The sequence below is a fragment of the Myxocyprinus asiaticus genome, chromosome 33, assembly GCF_019703515.2.
Source record: "Myxocyprinus asiaticus isolate MX2 ecotype Aquarium Trade chromosome 33, UBuf_Myxa_2, whole genome shotgun sequence".
Taxonomy (NCBI): domain Eukaryota; kingdom Metazoa; phylum Chordata; class Actinopteri; order Cypriniformes; family Catostomidae; genus Myxocyprinus; species Myxocyprinus asiaticus.
In genome coordinates this window covers 28,681,070-28,701,396 of record NC_059376.1, presented here as the reverse complement: position 1 = coordinate 28,701,396, position 20,327 = coordinate 28,681,070, and the positions used below count along the sequence as shown (strand labels likewise).

Here is a 20,327-nt window from a genome sequence, read left to right as displayed (position 1 = left end):
TGAGGCAAACACCATGCGATGCTCACAACAGGCGACAAGAAGACAGACAGTGAAACACAAGACAGACATGGGACGATAATGCCATGGTCCTATCAGACAAAAACCTAGACTGACAGAGTGGCAGGACCGTCACAGTACCCCCCCGGTGTCCCAAATCGGGAACATCAAACAATACACAAGACAGACAAAATGAGCACTAACATAAAACATAAAACACAACAGAAAGGGAGGGAAGGGGGGGAAACCAGGTAGGGGACTTAAGGAAAGGGGCAGGGTTCGGCGGCCTGGGAGGAGGCCTCAGGGCGGAGGCAGGGTCCGGCGGCCTGGGAGGAGGCCTCAGGGCGGAGGCAGGGTCTGGCGGCCTGGGAGGAGGCCTCAGGGCGGAGGCAGGGTCTGGCGGCCTGGGAGGAGGCCTCAGGGCAAAGGCGGCACAGTACTGGGTGGCGACCACTGGACATGGGGCAGTGAACTGGATGATGGCCACTGGACAAAGGGCAGTGAACTTGACGGCAGCCGCTGGACAGTGTTCAGGAGGGAGCGGCTCAGGAGGCAGAGCCATGGAAGGCTTGGGCACTGGCCACGGCCTCCATGGCCGTGAGAAATGGCAGAGACTGGGGAACGGCCTCCGTGGCCAGGAGCGCTGGCAGCGACTGGGGAATGGCCTCCGTGGCCGGAAGCGCTGGCAGCGACTGGAGAATGGGCTCCGTGGCCAGGAGCGCTGGCAGCGACTGGGGAATGGCCTCCATGGCCGGAAGCGCTGGCAGCGACTGGGGAATGGCCTCCGTGGCCGGAAGCGCTGGCAGCGACTGGAGAACGGCCTCCGTGGCTGGGAGCGCTGGCAGCACTGGGAAACGGCCTCTGTGGCTGCACCCAGACATGCCGATTAATTGATCAAATTAATTGCAATAAGTCGCATATAATTTATAAATATTTTCTGAGAAAGGCTCTCAAATAACAATGATTAAATATATCATGATTAACTTATTGTAGTTATATTTAAATAATTATAAATAGAAAATATATTTAAATAGAATAATTCAGATCATTTAAATGCTTTACATTATTGTGGAAGATGAGTTAAGCATAGATAAGGCAATACAAAAAAAGTGGCTGTAGAAAGCAACATATAGTTTATTTCTATATTTCTGAACATGAGTCTATCATTGTTCTACAGTCTACAGCAATCCATTTTGCAATTAAATTTGTCAATCTGTCCAAGACAGACTTATTATTAAGGCTTTATTTAAGTATAAATTGTATAATTAAATAATTTTTGTATAATTTATAAATTGTATAATTTTAAGGTGAGAAGGGAAGGTATAAAAAGCATTGGTTTCAGCCTTTCCTTTTTTCGGCTAAATGTTATGATAATGTTTTGTTGTATGGACAATTTGAGTTGTATGAGTGCTGAAATAAATAAATAATAATTATATATATATATATATATATATATATATATATATATATATATATATATATAATTTATTTATTTATTTTTTATTTATTTTATTTTTTTGTGGTAATCCACATTATGCCACAAAGGCTGTCAATTGAGTTTAACTTTTATTGAACTTAAATTGAAATTTAAACACTTAAAAAAAACTTTAAATACAACAAACAAATCAACTGAAAATATACATCTGGAACACCTGCTATAACTGTCTCACCTTTTTCACCTCTTCGGAGTTTGCATCCCTGAAAGTTTTTGAATACTGAATAGGCATCATTGGTGTCTAAATGTGGGTAGTCATGTGTGCCTGAGTTCAAATATATCCATCAGTCTGACATCAGAAAGTTGCAGAAGTATGGAACAAGAAGGTTTTGCAGTTTCAGCAAAGGGAGGAGTTTAAATTTCTAATAATATATATATTATTTTATTTTTTTAATTTTTTTATTTATTTTTTTTATAAGAAACTTACAAGCCTCGAGATTACTGCATTCAGAATTGCATTCCGTCCAGGTATGTTTGAACATAGGAACGCATCCTCATCTTGTGCTGTCGCTAGTGTCAAGTAAGCCTGGTGTGTTTTTTTATCTGTACAGGTGCATGTTGCCTATACAGCTGGTGTATGGCCTGAAAACAGGTGGTACTTTACACTTGAATTGCTTGAATTGAACCTGATTAATTGCGTAATTTTTTTAACACATAATTTTTTATATAAGTAATCGCACAGAATTAATACAATAAATCGGCATCCCTGATAAAAATTTGTTATTTAAATATAAAATGTTTAATAAAATATAACACTTTACCCTTATCAAGAAATATTTGGACACTCAAGTCACACATTGATTATATGAATGTCATTGCATAGGTAACAAAACATCAGACAAAGTGGCATATGCAAATGATGCTAGACTTTTTCTCAGAACCAACTTTTCTGAGCCATTCTTGCAGCAGATTTTTACCAACTGGTCCTTGTCATTTTTAGTGGATGTACATGTCTGTTCCACTCAAGTTCACACAGGTTTTCTAGCAAAGTAACCACAGTGTTCATCACATTAACTATGGACATGCTCCACTAAGTTTGTGTGCTAAGTGTTCATTTTTTGTCCTAATTTTGAACACTATACTTGTTGTTTTATATTTAAAATAAACGTAACATTTCTTTTCGCTTAGTGCTTGAAAAATTGTGATTGTATCTTTCTTTAAAATAAATGCCACCTGGTTTGATTACTACGTTATCTGATGCAATGACATACATACATTTTGTACTGTGACTTCAGTGTTCAAATACTTTTTGGACCCACTGTATGTACAAATATGAGTTATTAAATATATTATACATAATATTTATTGAAAGATTATTTTGAACGGTAAAAAAAAAAAAAGATATTTGAACTAATGGGGGGGGGGGGGGTTTCAAGAAAATAATTTAGGTCACAAGGGTTGAACTAACAAAAAATTCTGGGATCCCCTGGTTTAGACTGTGCTGAGGTCAGTACAATGAGCCACTGATGAAATGCAAAAAAAATATTGTCATCTTATTTCAACATCTGATGTAAAAAAAGAATGACTCTGACTACAAGGACTTAAAGTTATTTCACCCATCACTCAGACAGAGTGAGTGAACAGAGGTGAAGGAAAGAGAAGATCCACAGCCAAACTTCTGACAGACACAGTGCCAACAGAAAAGCCACAAGGTCAGAATAAAAATCATGCCTGTCGATAGTCACAAAGCCTGCTCTTGTTTGACATACACTCACTTTCATGCATACTAAAAACATAAAATCAATATCAGAGGCAGTGTCTGAAAAAGAGAGAGGCAGAGGCTCTTTCTAAAAGGCATTAACTATAAATACAGAGTGAATGCATGCTTTTGAAGCAAGCATTTTAACTCTGAAATACAGAATGGGATGTGCAGAGCATGACTGGATGACATTATTATTAGCAATGTGCATTAAAGCACTATAATGCAGAAACACAAGGTATGTCTATCCATCCAATTAAAACTACACATATCACATTGAATGTGTGTAAGATTTTAAATCAAAGCCTCTGTGTGCTTGTTATCAGGCAACAAAGCATGCCGTGTGAACAGATCTGATCTATTCTGTTTTAAGATGGAGACTGACTAAACCAGTCTATACATGCCACTCTGAATCCATTCTGTAGCTGTTCCGAAACCTCCGACACAGAGGCTGCTTTTCCAAAAGCTAGAAACTATAATAATCCTGCTTTCTAGGTCCCTTTTTTTGGCCATACACAGAGTTGTTGCCTATGTAGAATGTTCCAGATCAGTCACATACCCTGTATGAGGTTCCATTTCTGCCTTAGAAGATAGCTTGCTATGTAGGATGCTCACTAGGATTTGGAACAGAGCTGTGCGTTTGAGAGTAGAAATGAGAGAGACCACCCCATCAATCAAAGAGAAGTGCCATAGACCTGAAAGTCTTTTTCAGACCAAGTGAGGGACTCAAGCTTTATAGAACAAACACACGCACCTGGTTGATTAAAAAAAAACAAAACAAAAAAACGCATTTGAATCAACCTCTCTGAATTGATGTCCCTCTAAATTAGATCCCTATCAAAATCGATGTGGACCAGATCTGTCCATCCAAGCTCCGCAGTGAAGTGTCACAGGGCATTTGAAAGGGTCTTAAAGGTCTAAAAGCATCTGCTTTCTTTTCTTTTCTTTTGCTCAAGAGTTAAATCAGGCTTTGCTGGAGGGAAAGACATTTGGATCTAACACATTTCTGTCTGCCAGACAACAAAATCTGTTTTTGAAGTCAAGTACTACACATGCAATACACCGGTTGAAAATGAATGGAGTTTATCCTGGCATTAAAATGCAAATAATGGCCCGACTCAGAACAGCCAATGCCTGCATATTTTGTCTCACTAAACACATTTCAGTCCTATCCTAACAATACTTTGTGGAATATATACTGAACAGTGTCAGTATATGAGAGCTTCAGAGTGTCTAACACAGGATATACTGTAGTGTATATGGGTTAATTGATGATGCACAATCACTTCTCACTCCTTGTGAGAAATACAAAACATATACAGCAAGTCAGTAGTGGTTGGAGGTTGACATGATTAAACCAGGGAAGCAAGGAAAAGAGCTGAATTCACTCGCAGCCTTCAAAGGAGGCACAGTTTACACTTGTGTGGCATTGTATTTATTCCCTGAAGTGTACTTCAAATGTTGTTATAACAATTGTACATCATTTCCACAAACTCTTTGACCATTCAAATTGTTTTTGCTACTGTCCCTATAAGATTTCTATATGTAAATGACCTCAGTAGTTATGAGTGGCTAACCTTTGCATACTGGCATAGGTTACACTGTCATTCATCAGGGCAGGTGGATTTGCTAAATACTGGATAGGTGTTGATATGCAATAAGCATCTGATCGCAGTTATTTGATCTAACCACGATTATTTGAGATAACAACGATTATTGTGCACTTCAAATTCCAATCACATTTTACTATACAAATATCCAAACAAATTTTAAGTAAATATAGAAATGCTATAAACGGTGCGTTTGTGTGTCTCATTTTCAGGTGTTATTGCATTAAGTGAGCACTATAAATTACTTCCGGACTGCACTCAGACCAGCTCCTGAACAGCACATAAAGATTAAACTCTTCTGAACTGCTCTGATGCAACTCTTGTGAAAATATAGGGAAGGATTTTTTTAGTGAACGCAAAGTGCTCCGGTTTCATTTAAATTTAACGTTCACGTAATGGCAAATGTTCTTGGTCATTGTGGACACCCAGTGACACAGAACAAGAGATACACACTTACTGTACTCTATTACTGTGGAGATGATAGGATGAAGAAACATTTCTTCAAATATACACAGAATCTCAAAGGTCTTCCTACGTGTGAAATAAAGGCTTGTGGGTTTTTATAGGAAAGTCTTAAATAACTTTTGAAAGTGAAGAATTTAGGACAGAAATATTTTACTATTGCATAATATAACATAATGTAATGTAATGTAATATAATAGTTATTTAGATTGGCTGGGTTCCAAAAGCAACAGTGTAAATGTAAAATGGACCGAGACTAAAGTTGACCACAAAGAGAGAAGTATTTGGAAATATTTTTATATTTAAAATATTATTTTCCATATCATTCTATCCTTGTGCAATAATTTCCAAGTATTTAAAACCTTAAAGGAAATCATATTTCCCTATTTTATTATATAATTCAAGTCAAAAATTAATAAATGACTTCCAAAGGTGCATGAAGCACTTATACACTTTAAGAACAATCACAATTTGAATGACAATTAATCATCATTTGCTCATGGTTATGTTGCCAATACTGTAACAATTTCTGAATGAGACGATTCTGCAGCAAAGTTGCCATAAATTATCTGGATGAACTGGGCAGGGAAAGTGAATTCTTTAATTATCACAAAAGAACAAGAAAAATAATTTTTTCCTTTAACATGGACAGACCAAATTTTCAAATGTTGATCTGGTGGTTGATTTGATAGATCTGAAATTCTCTGTTCCCTAATATGAACAGTAGATTAGCAGTGGAATTGGAGTAGTGAATCTTGAGCCTTTGTGGGAATGAACGCCTTGCAGACTGAACTGTGTGTTATCTGAGGAACAGTGGTACACTCCCCATCCCGACCTCCAATACTGATCAGCTCTGTCTTGAGCCTGCAAACTCTCTCCGAAGCTTTTCCAAGCTTTCATGGTGCAATGCTACTCTAACTCCCAGAAACCAGCACATGTGTGCTGGGGTCAGCGGAACATAGCAATAAAAGCACTCTGATTCTGTCTGCTGTGGTCTCTCAGAAAAGTTACTACACTACATGTTACAGGTACAGCAGCTGAGGTTGTTCTGAAACTGCTGCCATTATTGTGACAAAGAAACAAACTGCACACCGGGAGAGAGCATGAGGATTTCAGAGTGAAATGGCACTGAGTGACTTACCGCTGGGCCACGTGTAGACTGCAGCGTTGAAGCCTTCAGCTCCACGATGCTCTCATCTAAAAGTCAAATAAATAAACCAAATAAAAATTAGATCACTTCAAACACTCACATCCTCCGCAGAATTGCTTATATCTGCATGAACTGAAATATCTCCTTTGCAACAGGTTTCTCACTATGTTAAATAGGAGTCATGTCAAGTTCAATATGTGGGTAGCTGACAAAGTACTTCTGGAAAGTTGACAAGTATTGAGATCTGACATGTTACACTCCATCTAAAACTATATTAAACAGCATTTTGCTAATACTTTAACAATTATTATGCATGCAGCTTTTATTTTACATTATATAATAACTGAAAGACTACATGGAATATTTGTACTTTTGTATTAAAATATTCATTAGTCACACCGAAAGACCATTCCAAGAGAACTAATGAAGGAAATGTAATTTAAACTGTTAAAAACTTAAAAATCAAAGCTCAACAAGTAAAACAAATCTTCCCACTCTCTCTCATTCATCCTGTCCCTTCATCCCAAGTTTGAATATATGACTGCTGATTTGCATTCATGGTGTACAGACAGCCTGAATGACCCAGATATCACTTTAGAATGAATCATATTTGTCCTTAAGCCCAGCAGCGATGGGAAGGATCTGAGCCGAACAAGAGATGAGGTAAGAGTCACGGTGAACAGAACATCATTCTCTCGATCCGATAATGAGGTCAGCTCTATTTGCCACTACAGATGACCTCACACAGAGTATGAGGAGGAAACTGAGTGATACATTCTCATTTGCACACTGTTTCAATGACTGCTTCACATGTGTGATGCTTTATCTAGTCAAAATCCCTTCAAACAAAATTACCAGATGCTTAGATGAGGAGGCCGTAAGCTCCCTTATGTTAAACCAGACAATATTTATGACTCACTCTTGTTTTCTGTAACTGATTTTTATGAATTTTTTTTAAGCGCCTGACAAGTGTAAAATCCTGCGAGAGTTTAAAATTGGGCTCTTGGGATTTGACACCAACAGAACTGATGTAACACTGACATAATGTGCTAAACCATCTGTGCTTAAGGGACATGGGAGAACAAACAAGTGAACATGAATCAATCCTCCTTTAACCCCTTAAACTGCCTTTTTGGGCTGCTACCCGCAATTTTTCACACTCAAATTTAAAAGCTCACCATTCACATATACTGTGGACTAAATGCAAAAAATTGGTGTCATTTTCAGAAAACTGCCCAAATAAAAAAAAAAAGACTCCAATTATTAATAAATATTATTGTATGTGTTTATAATCTTATGATAAACAGAATATTTGTTTGAAATAAAACAAAGATGTACGTCATCCCGGCCTGAGGCAAAGGAGGGAGGAGTGTGACGATGGCCGGCCCCCAGTCGGGCTAATCAGCTGAGGAGAGGGATAAGGCCAAGCCGGATGCGGCAGTTCGTGAGAGAGAGAGCCACACGCAGCTGCCGTGTGTTTATGTTTTTTGTTTAAGTTATTATAAGTTATTAAAATATTATTTTGATGCTCCGTCCGGTTCCCGCCTCCTCCTTGCCCATTTTAACCGTGTTACAATTGGATTATCCTGTGGGATCTTATTTGATTTTTAGAATCCTATTGGACATTGTGAAATTTGTAATGGAACCCTACTCATATTGTATTGGAATAATGTCAAGCTAATGGACATTTATAAGAAAATTGCAAATGTTGCTATTGGAGTTTTAAAATCCTAAAGGATTTTCTTTATATTCTTACTGAGTGCTATAGGGGCATTTTATCCTATTGGTAATCATTAAAAAGTCCTATTGTGAACTACAGTATGTGATCTAAAAGATCTTGGTTGGAATCACTGATCTACAATAGATGGGATATCTGGAACAACAGATACTAAATCTGCCTGGTCAATTTTTTAGTTTGTAAAGGGAACATTAATGATTAACCTAATCTGATTATCATAGGGCACAGATAGGAGACTGTAATTAACCTGCTTGACTCTCAAAATGCATTTTTTTTCATGCTCATATTAAGTCGCTGCTTTGCACAACAATATTTGCTCTCCCTTGTGCCAATTCCAAAATGTATAGCTTTGTCAATGGATAGCGTACATGATCTATTTTTACATAGTTTAGAAGTAAATTTCAAGTAAATACAGTATAAAAATAAATATTCAACACTGTGTTGGTTTGTTTGAGCATCCTGACCATCCAACACAGCAACAATGTTTGAGGGCAGTACTATCTGTTTGTCCAAACTATGGAGGATGAGAGTAGTGTTTGGGAAAACTGTTTGAAAACAGCGATTATGTTTGCAATTTCTTTTGGTGAGATTAGTGGTGCAGAAATTACACACTTGACTGCATAATTTAAAACAAACAAAAACATTTCTGTCCACCACTGGCCATCTAGCTTTGTAGATATCAGGATTTAAAAACCTATATAACCAGAATACTTGTATAAATACCCAAGTTGTTGAATACTTAAACAAGCGGAAATGCATTCAACATGATTTCTCTATAGAAGCATGGTATAGAATCATGACACCAAAATAACATCATATATGCATGAATGCACAGCAGGTACAGATGCTGCAGCAGAACTATCAAAAAGAACATCCTGAGATGTGTGTGTACACATGTGTGTGTGGCATCTCCTTGCTGAGTGAAGGTGGCGACACAGTTGGGTGACAGCACGTCTCTCAGTCATACCTCTGTCAAATCCTCAATCTGTTTCTGCTGCATGTGTAAACTCATCCCTCCATTTACCATGCTGCCTCTCTCTTATTTTCTGTCTGTCTTACACCCTTCCTCTTATTTACACTTCCTCTCCTTTCTTCACGCCCTTCTGTTTCCGCATGTATAACTTTCACTCACGCCTTTTTAATCAAATTTTGGGAGTATTTGTGGAGGTCTGAAATATGTTTCCTTCACTTTAAGCCCAATTTGACAGAACAGAGGAAAGACAGCTGGTGATCAATTAACTCACATCTTCATCTAATCTTGACTGCTAACTACAGAAATCAAAAATCACATCAATCACCACAAAAAATACCTTTGGGAAACAAAACAAAAATCTTTATCAACAGATATTTACTGTTTGATCGGCAGAGTCAACAACTTATGGAGTTATTAGCAAAATAAATGAGATCTCTCATATAAAGCAAATAAAATCCTAATTGACTTTCTGCATAAAGTGGATGGACAGGCTGCCATATCAGTGATGATTCACATGAGTTAATCGAACTTGCTGACATGTGCACTATGAAAGCAGCCCTCATAAATAAGCATGTGTGTTCTCACAAGTACGCATGCATTATAAAGCACGGATTTGGTGCATTTGTAAAGACTGCACGCAAGTGGCTGAAAGGCAGGACTGAAGGCAATATTTTTGCGTTTGATCTGCATTCATCGGAAGTTACAAATGTGACAACCAACTTCAAAGACAAAAATTAAAACATTCTGGTCAGTACTATCCGCATATTAGACTCTCCTATGACTCTCCAGCTCGTCAAAACCATCAGCAAACATAAAAACAACACATTTTCCTGTGAAGGGGTGAGAAAAGTAATAAGTTAGGTGACGATTTACAGATCTGTATTTTTTTTTTTTTTTTTTTACCTATAAAGCAGTTATGTATCTGGACGAACATTATATACAGAACATTTTTAAGTTCATTTTATATTGGTCCATTTAACATAATATATTTCACATTACATACAGTTACAAGTCTAGTGCCCTCAATTTATCTGGTAAGCTTGAAAGCCAGAGACACTGAGGGCATTAGAATTGCAAAATACACATTTAAATGTATTTAACGTAAAATGTATTTAATGAACAATGGATGGATATAAAATTTACTTAAAAATTTATATAATGTGAGTCCAGATACTGAATGCAACAACTGCTTTAAATGGCAAAAAAAACACACATTTGAGCTAGGTTTTCAGGATATCATAAGAACAGAGGAAAACTAGCAAGACGAACTGCAAGCTCTTCCAAATGTATACAGCTTAAACAGAGGCCAGTCTGCAGTCTCTCTCTCTCTCTCTCTCTCTCTCTCAAACTTGGTATAAGGTATAGAGTGTAAATCATGTGTCATACAAGTGAGTCTCAGGCATCTATTCAGATGTGCATCTCAGAAGGAAACCAATTATTTCATCAAGTATCATGCAGATGTTGGGATGGATGCTTAACAGGTCTTCTGTTGCATGTGTGAAGAGTCAGGCAGAGAACTGTATTCTGATGAGATGTAACAAAATTTGCAAAATTGGAAGTGGTTGTGTGGGCAGGGGCTTATGATCTTGGGTGTATGGATGTTGACAGAACTTTCTGTTTCATATATAATGTGTTTGCAGTGCCATGGGCCCCATAGGGACAATCTTTGCAGTGACTTCAGAGAACTTCAGAATCTGAAACAGACATTCAAAAGCAGAGATGGAAAGAGGACGTGAAGCTCTTTTGACCCATTGCAGTTTGCTTACCGCAACAACCGCTCCACTGATGATGCCATTGCATCTACACTACACACTGCTCTCTCCCACATGGAAAAAAGAACACTTATGTGAGAATGCTGTTTGTAGACTACAGCTCAGCATTCAACACCATAGTGCCCTCCAAGCTAGATGAGAAAGCTCTGGGCTTAAACAGCTCGCCGTGCAGCTGGATCCTGGACTTCCTGTCAAGCAGACGCCAGGTGGTTAGAATAGGCAGCAAGATCTCCTCATCACTAACCCTCAACACTGGAGCCCCACAGGGCTGTGTTCTCAGCCCACTACTGTATTCCCTGTACACACATGACTGTGTGGCAACACATAGCTCCAATGCCATCATTAAGTTTGCTGATGGAGACGGAGAACACAGTCCCATCACCATCAATGGAGCACCGGTGCAGAGAGTCAGCAGCTTCAAGTTCCTGGGTGTCCACATCACTGAGGAACTCACATGGTCCATCCACACTGAAGTCGTTGTGAAGAGGCTCATAAGCGCCTCTTCTTCCTGAGACGGCTGAGGAAGTTTGGAATGAACCGCCACATCCTCACACGGTTCTACACCTGCACTGTAGAGAGCATCCTGACTGGCTGCATCTCCGCCTGGTATGGCAATAGCACTGCCCACAACCGCAAAGCACCGCAAACGGTGGTGCGAACTGCCAGACACATCATCGGAGGTGAGCTTCCCTCCCTCCAGGAAATATATACAAGGCGGTATGTGAAAAAAGCTCGGAGGATCATCAGAGACTCCAGCCACCCGAGCCATGGGCTGTTCTCACTGCTACCATCAGGCAGGCGGTATCGCAGCATCAGGACCCGCACCAGCCGACTCCATGACAGCTTCTTCCCCCAAGCAATCAGACTTCTGAACTCTTGATCTCCCACGATCAAAATACATCAGCACTGCACTTTATTACCCTTACTCTTATATCTCACACCGGACTGTCATAAATTATATTATTATTATATTTATTCTCTCTTAACAACTTACTATCAACCGACAGCCTGAATGTCAATACAGTACAATACTGTACATTCTATATATACTACTATATATACTTTTTTATATATTTTTATTTTTATTGAATAATGTGTATCTATATTGTGTGTATTGTATACTGTACAGTGTATGTTATTATTTGTATATTGTTGTGTGTAATTATGTGTATATCAGACGTTTAAATTGTGCTGTGTTAATTTGATGTTATTGTAAATTGGTATTTGTCTCATCACTGTCACGACTGCTATGTTGATCGGAACTGCACCCAAGAATTTCACACACCATTGCACTTGTGTATATGGCTGTGTGACAATAAAGTGATTTGATTTGATTTGATTTGATACAAGGGTCGGAAATTAATCAGGGCTAAAGATGCCATGGAAAGTGAAAAAAACAACAAAAATATTTATAATGTGGGGGCAAAAAAGGCCCTCTTAGCGAATTGCTCTGTTTCATAATCTAGCATTTCATATGTAACTTTATCTAACATTTTAAATCAGGAACAGAAAAGGAGGCAGAATGTTGTCAACGTGCGGAACATGTGCGACACGGACAGGTTAATCCATTGCGCACCATCTCCACTATGCGAGCTGGGTCCGAGTTTGGGTGGCAAGTGGGGTGGCAAAGCTCAATTTTAGGCTGGCAGCTGCCACCCTGTGCCAACCTTCTGGCCACACCCCTGGCCAACAAGTCGACAAGTGCCTGGAGAACAATGGATGGCCAGCCTTTGCGATTAATGTAATCACAGTAGCCATCCAGCGAGGGAAGAATGGGGATGTGCCATCCAGTGCACTGTAAACCTGTGGCACAAGGTGTGCCAAGGAATTACAGTGTGCTATTTCATTGGCCTCCACTACATTTGGCAGCCTGATAAAACAGTGCATACATTTTTTTTGATAGCTGTGCACACAGCATATACACATCTGGACGGTTGTTTTACTAACCCTAAAATTGTACCCCATTACTCTGTACTTGATGCAGGTTGCGAGTTTGAACAGGGTGATGGCGTTCTGTTTTCGGGTCGAAACGGGTGGCTGGTGGCTACCTGCGATGACCGCAACATCAGGACCAATGAATCTGCACAGCATCTCAAACTTTGGCTGTGACATCCTAAAATGTTGCAACCAGAGACTTTAAGTGAAGTGTCTCTCCACGACAACCTCCAGGCAGGAACACCCTACTGCGTGGTCTCTACCAGATGCATGGGCTTCGTTGCATCAGGGCAGTTACTTGCAGTCCTATTAGACGAGCAACTGCTCCATTTTGACATCATAATCTGATATTTCCAACAGTTTCAATTATTTGTGAAATTAAAATGACAGTAAATTGGCCAATTTCAATAAATTGTCTCAATACTCTCTCAATTTTACAAACATTTGGGGACATCGGTGTAGAACAGCTTCACAACAGGCGGGAAGGAGAACAGAGGGAAGCAAGTTTTTCCTGGATCAGGTAGGACTTTTAATAGGCCACTTCAGTGCTTAACAACTTCACAAACTCAGCTTCACAGGCACGTAGGCATTTAACACATCAGCTTCATAAACACGTAGTCACTTAAACACATCAGCTTCATAAACATAACAGGTTAAACGTAACGGCTTCAGGAGCACTGTGGCCTTCTTTGTGCCAGACTCTCTCTCTCTCTGTGCTGGTGGTGTGGCTGCTTATATGCCGCTCTCCCCATGCTCACTGGAATTAGAGACAGGTGTTACACATAATCTAGCTCAGGTGCAGGCGCCCTTACCGATTTCTCTCTCTCCGGACGGACGCTCGACCACGCCCCCACGGCCACAATCTGTGACGTAAAAGGTACACAATTTACGATATACCGTGTTTTCCGGAAATAATGTCAAACCTAAATATAAGTTGCGCATGGTCAGAATTGCGCTGTTTATAAAAAAATATATATAAATAACACAGTTAAGTCGCATCTGTATATAAAAGTCGCACTGACAGAGTTTGCATGTTGCAGGCATTAGGACCCAGGAGCAGCCGCCTGACTTCCCTCAGCATGTCAGATACGCTCTGTGAAGATTACCTCAGGATCTATGCATCATATCATGGTGTACTGAGGCTTGTTTTAATCGAAATCATATGCTTTAAGTAAGCTTGTGTAACAGTTTTTCATATCCAATTTGTTTCATTAAAAAAACGCGACAAATAAGCATCTGTTTATAACATTTGTAACTCTATGCTGTATACAAATAAGCTGATTTTGCTCTGTGAGTAAAACAATATGCCTGTTGATCTGTGGATATTTCTGATATTTGCAACCCTTTTTGCTATGCACTAATTTTCCAGTTTACTGACTGAGTGTTTTTACTATGAATGTGATGAAATCGAATTTTGTGGGGAAGTGAGGAGTTGCGTAGAACAATAATGTTATGATGGGATAGAATATTTAAACTGGTTGCATAAAGGACTTTGTAAAGGCAAAATGCTCAGAATATGCTACTTTTAAATGCTACTACTGTCACTATGACTGATGTCTTCTTGAGTTTGTGTGTAAGCATGTGTTTTTGTGTGCAGTGTGTTTGACCGGCCGACATCAGTTACGTATAGCGACTATAAAGACATACTTTTTTAGCGTGACCATGAAACTGGTGCTGCGTCAGAAACCAGGAAAATGCTGCCTTCGTAGGCTGTATACGGTGGCAGGGTGAAAATAAGGTGTTTTGGAGACCAGTTTCCTTAAGAATTCCATTCATTCGAAACAGCTGTCAGTTAAGCCAGTTAGGCAGCAAGTCAGCAAGTTTTCGAATGTAGCCCGAATGTGGTAGATGAGTCGATAGCTGAGGAGTGGGGAGTGAAACGGAGAAAAAACAAGTTCGTTTGAATGGACTGGTAACAAAAAGTCATATGTATTTTTCGAAAGGATTCACCTCAAATTGCTGCCCGAGTCTGCCATGACAGTTGTTGTGTGAAAAAAAGAAAATCCGCTCTAGCTCCCCTTACGGCAATGCTGAGAATGCAGCGCGTACTTGCGTTGTGCTATGAATTGAGCACTGACACATTTCATAACGTAACAACGCGTGAAATTGAGCTTGCGTAGCAAGGTGCGTCTGCATTCACGTACTTGCGTGGACGGTTCAGATGATAACAAAAATGTGACTTATACTCCGGAAAATACATTATACAAAATTCTGTATGGAAACAGCATAAAGGCAGATTTCTTTTGCAGTAAACCAAAACGCAACCATTTTTTTTTAAAGATGACATCATCACGCACACCATTTATCAATAAAAGGCCAATTGGATGGAAACGAGCAGGAGACAGCAAATTTCACAAACATTTTTTTTATTTTATTTTTTATACATTTTCACTTTGATGATAACAGAACAGTGCAAAACTGGATGAAAACTTGGCTTATGAAAAAATAAAAAAAAATAAAAAATAAAAACATTGCATTTTGGTTAATTGTAAAAGAAATCTGCCTTTATGCCTTTAAAAACAACAAAAAGAAAAATCTACCAGCACGGATAGTACTGGACAGTAGAACGTATATACTGTATAAAATACTAGTCAGTTATTTAAAATGTATTTCAATAGTATGTTAATTGTGATGGAATACTGTGTGTATTATATGCAGCTATTTTTGTATTTAAAACAAATATGCCCTCATAAATATTTATTTTATTATTTTTAAAATCACATGAAAATCAATTCTAGGGGACAAATATTTCTCCCTAATAAAAATAAAAGTTAAATTCTGACATGGAGAGCCACACATTTTGGTTGCCTATGCCTCAGATATGAAAAACGGAGATGGCAGACTTGGCAGGGTGCCTAGACTAGTGGTCAGAAGCTTCACCCCCAATTGTCCAAGAAGGTAGAGCTCAAGCAAAGAAGAGAGCAAGCCAGAAGATGAAGAGAATATTCAGAATTGTGATGTAATTATTAATAGTTCTGTTTCTTAAAAACAAATGTAGGACAAAACATTCCAGATAAGTTCCTTGCGGTATGTAAAGGGACAGTGGGTGAATCTGCAGCACAATTTAAACCCTGAAAAGATCAGATATATTTTACTACGGCTTTATGCAGAGTCCTTTTTGCAGAATTTGGCAATAAGCCACCTTTACTCGGCAACCTACTACATATGGCTGGTGAAGAATCTAACTTTAAGGACTTTTGGACGTTCTGAATACAGTATCTTTTTATTTTTCACCTCTTATCTTAATAGAACCCGCAAAACAGCCTGTTATGCATTTTGTACAGGTATGACACTCAGCCAAAGCACTGTTTGATGACAACTAAAGAAACACAGCTGAGCAATGCAGAGCTTTGGAAGCTGATTCAGGCTCCACAAAAGGTGTGGTGTCAGCAACAACTTTCTAACATTCCAATATAAAAATCATTAATGAATGGGAAATGCATTCCATACTGTAAGTCTACGACACTCTGAAGTCAGTATTATAAAGCAATGGACATTTGTCTTTTACAGTTTCATGCCTCTAGAATATCTCTAGAATAAGATATAGAACTTTTATGATGTAAACTCCCATTAATCTCTGTCTCAAAGGACATACATATCGGCCTTTTTCGCAAAAGAGCAAAGAGAACACTATAATGGATAGAGGCCAAGAGTAGGTGTCATAAGATGTTTTCGTTATAAAACATGACAGAGGTATTGACTGTGGAATAGCTAGTAAAAAGTACAGGCATATTCTTTTGGGGGGAGGGTTACAACTTAAAAAAGCCTTTATTTCAGTGGCTAACACAAAACAAGTGGCCAGAAAAGTATCAGCAGCATAGCATGCAGGCCATCCACTGAGGACATTTTTAATTTGCATATTCTTTTTGATTATATCTCTCTGGTTAGGATATCACTGCCTTGTAAAATGCACAAGACACAAATGAAAGGTTTTGCATCTGAGCAGAAAAACAACAATAAACACTGACTCACCTTGGGATGCGGAAAGAAACTTCTTAGCTGGCAACATTTCCCGGGGGTTCACTTGTAACGTTGTGCTGGAAGAAGCTCCTTCTACACTAGATGAAAACTTGAACTTGATGGCACTTTTCCCTAAATTTATCTGTAAGAACATTACAAAACGCTGTTTCAAAGTTGTGAAAAACTGTATGTTTTTCATACATATAAATGTTTATGAGATGTTAAGCACTTTAGTAAACTTTGTGCTATTTCTCTTCACTGTTGAACCAAGTTTTTGCTAACTTTTAACCAAGCAAAAAACTATTCAAGTACAGTGCATTCATAAAGTATTCAGACCCCTTCATTTTTTTCACATTTTGCTATGTTGCAGCCTTATGCTAAAATGCTTTAAATTATTTATTTATTTTCACATCAATCTACACTCCATACCCCATAATGACAAAGCAAAAACCATATTTTTTATAACTTTCCAAATGTATTAAAAAGAAAAACCTGATATATCACATTGACATAAGTATTCAGACCTTTTGCTATGACACTTGAAATTTAGCTCAGGTGCATCCCATTTTTCTGGATCATCTTTGAGATGTTTCTACACTTTGATTGGAGTCCACCTGTGGCAAATAAAAGTTATTGAACATGATCTGGAAAGGCACACACCTGTCTAAATAAGGTCTCACAGCTGCATATCAAAGCAAAAACCAAGCCATGAGGTCAAAGGAACTGCCTGCAGAGCTCAGATCTGGGGAAGGCTACAAAAGAATTTGGCTGCATTGGAGGTTCCCAAGAGCACAGTGGCCTCCATAATTCTTAAATGGAAGAAGTTTGGAACAACCAGGACTCATCCTAGAGCTGGCTGCCCGGCCAAACTGAGCAATCGGGGGAGAAGGGCCTTGGTAAGAGAGGTCACCAAGAACCCGATGGTCACTCTGGTTGAGCTTCAGAGATCATGTGTGGAGATGAGAGAAACTTGCAGAAGGACAACCTTCACTGCAACACTCTGGGCTTTATGGCAGAGTGGCCAGGTGGAATTCTCTCCTCAGTGTAAGACACACGAAAGCCTGCTTGGAATTTGCAAAAAAGCACCTAAAGGACTCTCAGTTTGTGAGAAACAATATTCTCTGGTCTGATGAAATGAAGATTGAACTGTTTTGCCTCAATTCCAGGCGTCATATCAGGAGGAAACCAGGCACTGCTCATCACCTGCACAATACCATCCCAACGGTGAAGCATGGTTGTGGTAGCATCCTGATGTGGGTTTTTTTCAGTGGCAGAGACTTGGGGACTGGTCAGGGTTGAAGGAAAGCTGAACGCAGCAAAATACAAAGATATACTTAATGAAAACCTGGTCCAGAGCGCTCAGGACCTCAGATTGGGCCGAAGGTTCACCTTCCAACAGGAAAATGACCCTAAGCACACAGCCAAGATAATGCAAGTGTGGCTTAGGCACAACCCTGTGAATGTCCTTGAGTGGTCCAGACAGAGCCAGGACTTGAACCTAATCGAACATCTCTGGAGAGACCTGAAAAAGGCTGTCCACCGATGGTCTCCATCCAACCTGACAGAGCTTGAGAGGATCTGCAGTGAAGAATGGCAGAAAATCCCCAAATCCAGGTGTGACAAGCTTGTCGCATCATACCCAAAAAGACTTAAGGCTGTAATCACTGCCAAAGGTGCTTCAACTAAGAACTTCAACTAACAAAAACATCAAAAAATAAGATGCTATAATCTGACTCTTGATGGATGTACTGTAACGTCAACTTCTACAGAAAAAAATTTAGGTGTTATGTTTGATAGCAATCTAATCTTTGAGAAACTAATTTCCAGTATTTGTAGAACTGCATTCTTCGACCTCAGAAATATTGCTAAGTTACGACACATGCTATCTGTTTCTCATGCCGAAAAACTAATTCATGCATTCATGACCTCAAGACTAGATTATTGTAATGCATTACTAGGTGAATGTCCTGCAGGTTTAATAAATACATTTCAGTTGGTTCAAATTGCCGCAGCGAGAGTGCTAACTAGAACCAAGAAATACGATCATATCAGCCCCATTATAACGATGTTACATTGGCTACCTATTAAGTTTCGTATTAATTTTAAAATTCTGTTAATAACTTACAAGGCTTTGAATGGTCTAGCTCTAAAGTATTTAAGTGACCTTCTATCACGCTATAATCCATCGCGCTCACTATGATCGCAAAACTCTGGCCTGTTAACAATACAGAGAATATCAAAATCCACAAAAGGAGGGAGATCATTTTTATATTTGGCTTCTAAACTATGAAATAGTCTTCCTAGCAGGGTTCAGAACTCAGACACACTCTCTCAGTTTAAGTCTAGACTAAAGACTTATCTATTTAGCCATGCATACACCTACTTTATCCCTCAATTCATAGTTATGCTGCTTTAGTTTGGTCTGTCAGAACTGAAAACACTTCTCTTATTCTTTAACCCTGCTTTAAAGTGAATGGCATCTACACTAATTTTTTCTATTTCTTTCTCTGTCCAAACCTCAGGATTATATCCAGAGGTTACCAGAGCCTGCCAGATCCATCTCCGGTCCTGCCTGATGTCCGATTCCCACTGTGTCACTGAGTGATGATGACCAACTGCAGCATGTGCCAGCCAGACTTCACTTCAGTCTACTAAGATGGACTTCACAGAGGATGAATTGATGCAACCTCAAAGACATGGGATTCTTCATGAGCCACTGTCTGAAGCATGGGCTCAGGATGGAGTTCACCAAAATTCCCTGCCATAAGCTTCCAGCTGGACTGTGATGCTCCTCACTGATTGATATCTACATCAACTTGGTCAAAGGAGGGACAACACTCTCTTAAACTACACAGAAAATTAATTACTAACAAAAGCCTTCATCAGCCAAAATCAAAGGACAATGCATCTATGTGTATTTCCTCAGTTAATTCGGGATGACTTTAATGACATTAACACTAAAACTTATAGTTCATACAAAAACATTATGTTTAATTGTTGAACCACTACACATACACAGTTTACTCATTTTAACTACTAATAGTTCTAAACATAAATAACTAATATTGGCATTATATTCATTAATTTTCTGTTATTACATAATTTCATGTACAGCTGCTTTGAAACAATGCCTGTTGTGAAAAGCGCTACACAACTAAATTTGACTTGACAACTGAGTTAGGGGTCTGAATACTTATGTCAATGTGATATTTCAGTTTTTTATTTGTAATAAATTTTTAAAGTTAACAAAAATATGGTTTTTGCTTTGTCATTATGGGGTATGGAGTGTAGACTGATGTGAAAAAATTAAAGCATTTTAGCATAAGCCTGCAACATAACAAAATATGCAAAAATGAAGGGGTCTGAATACTTTATGAATGCAGTGTACCTATGAAACAGCTTGAAGTGCATATATATTTCCTGTGTTGACATATTTCCTATTGAAATAGTTTGGGCAGAACATATCGAAGGGCTCATCTTTCAGCAAATAGGTTTCTCAGTTGCAGGCAAAGTGACATTCTCATTAGAGCAATTGA

At 38.8% G+C, this 20,327-nt stretch overlaps 1 protein-coding gene across 1 annotated transcript in view; it reads right to left on the bottom strand.

Moving 5' to 3' along the window:
* The window catches only part of LOC127424648 (nephrocystin-4-like), a 219,713-nt gene that overhangs the window by 59,718 nt on the left and 139,668 nt on the right, over nt 1–20,327 (bottom strand). The window contains exons 11-12 of the mRNA XM_051670006.1: nt 16,804–16,933; nt 6,405–6,460 (exon numbers count right to left, since the gene is read on the bottom strand). Coding sequence (XP_051525966.1) covers nt 6,405–6,460; nt 16,804–16,933 — 186 coding nt within the window. The remainder of the gene's footprint in view (nt 1–6,404; nt 6,461–16,803; nt 16,934–20,327) is intronic.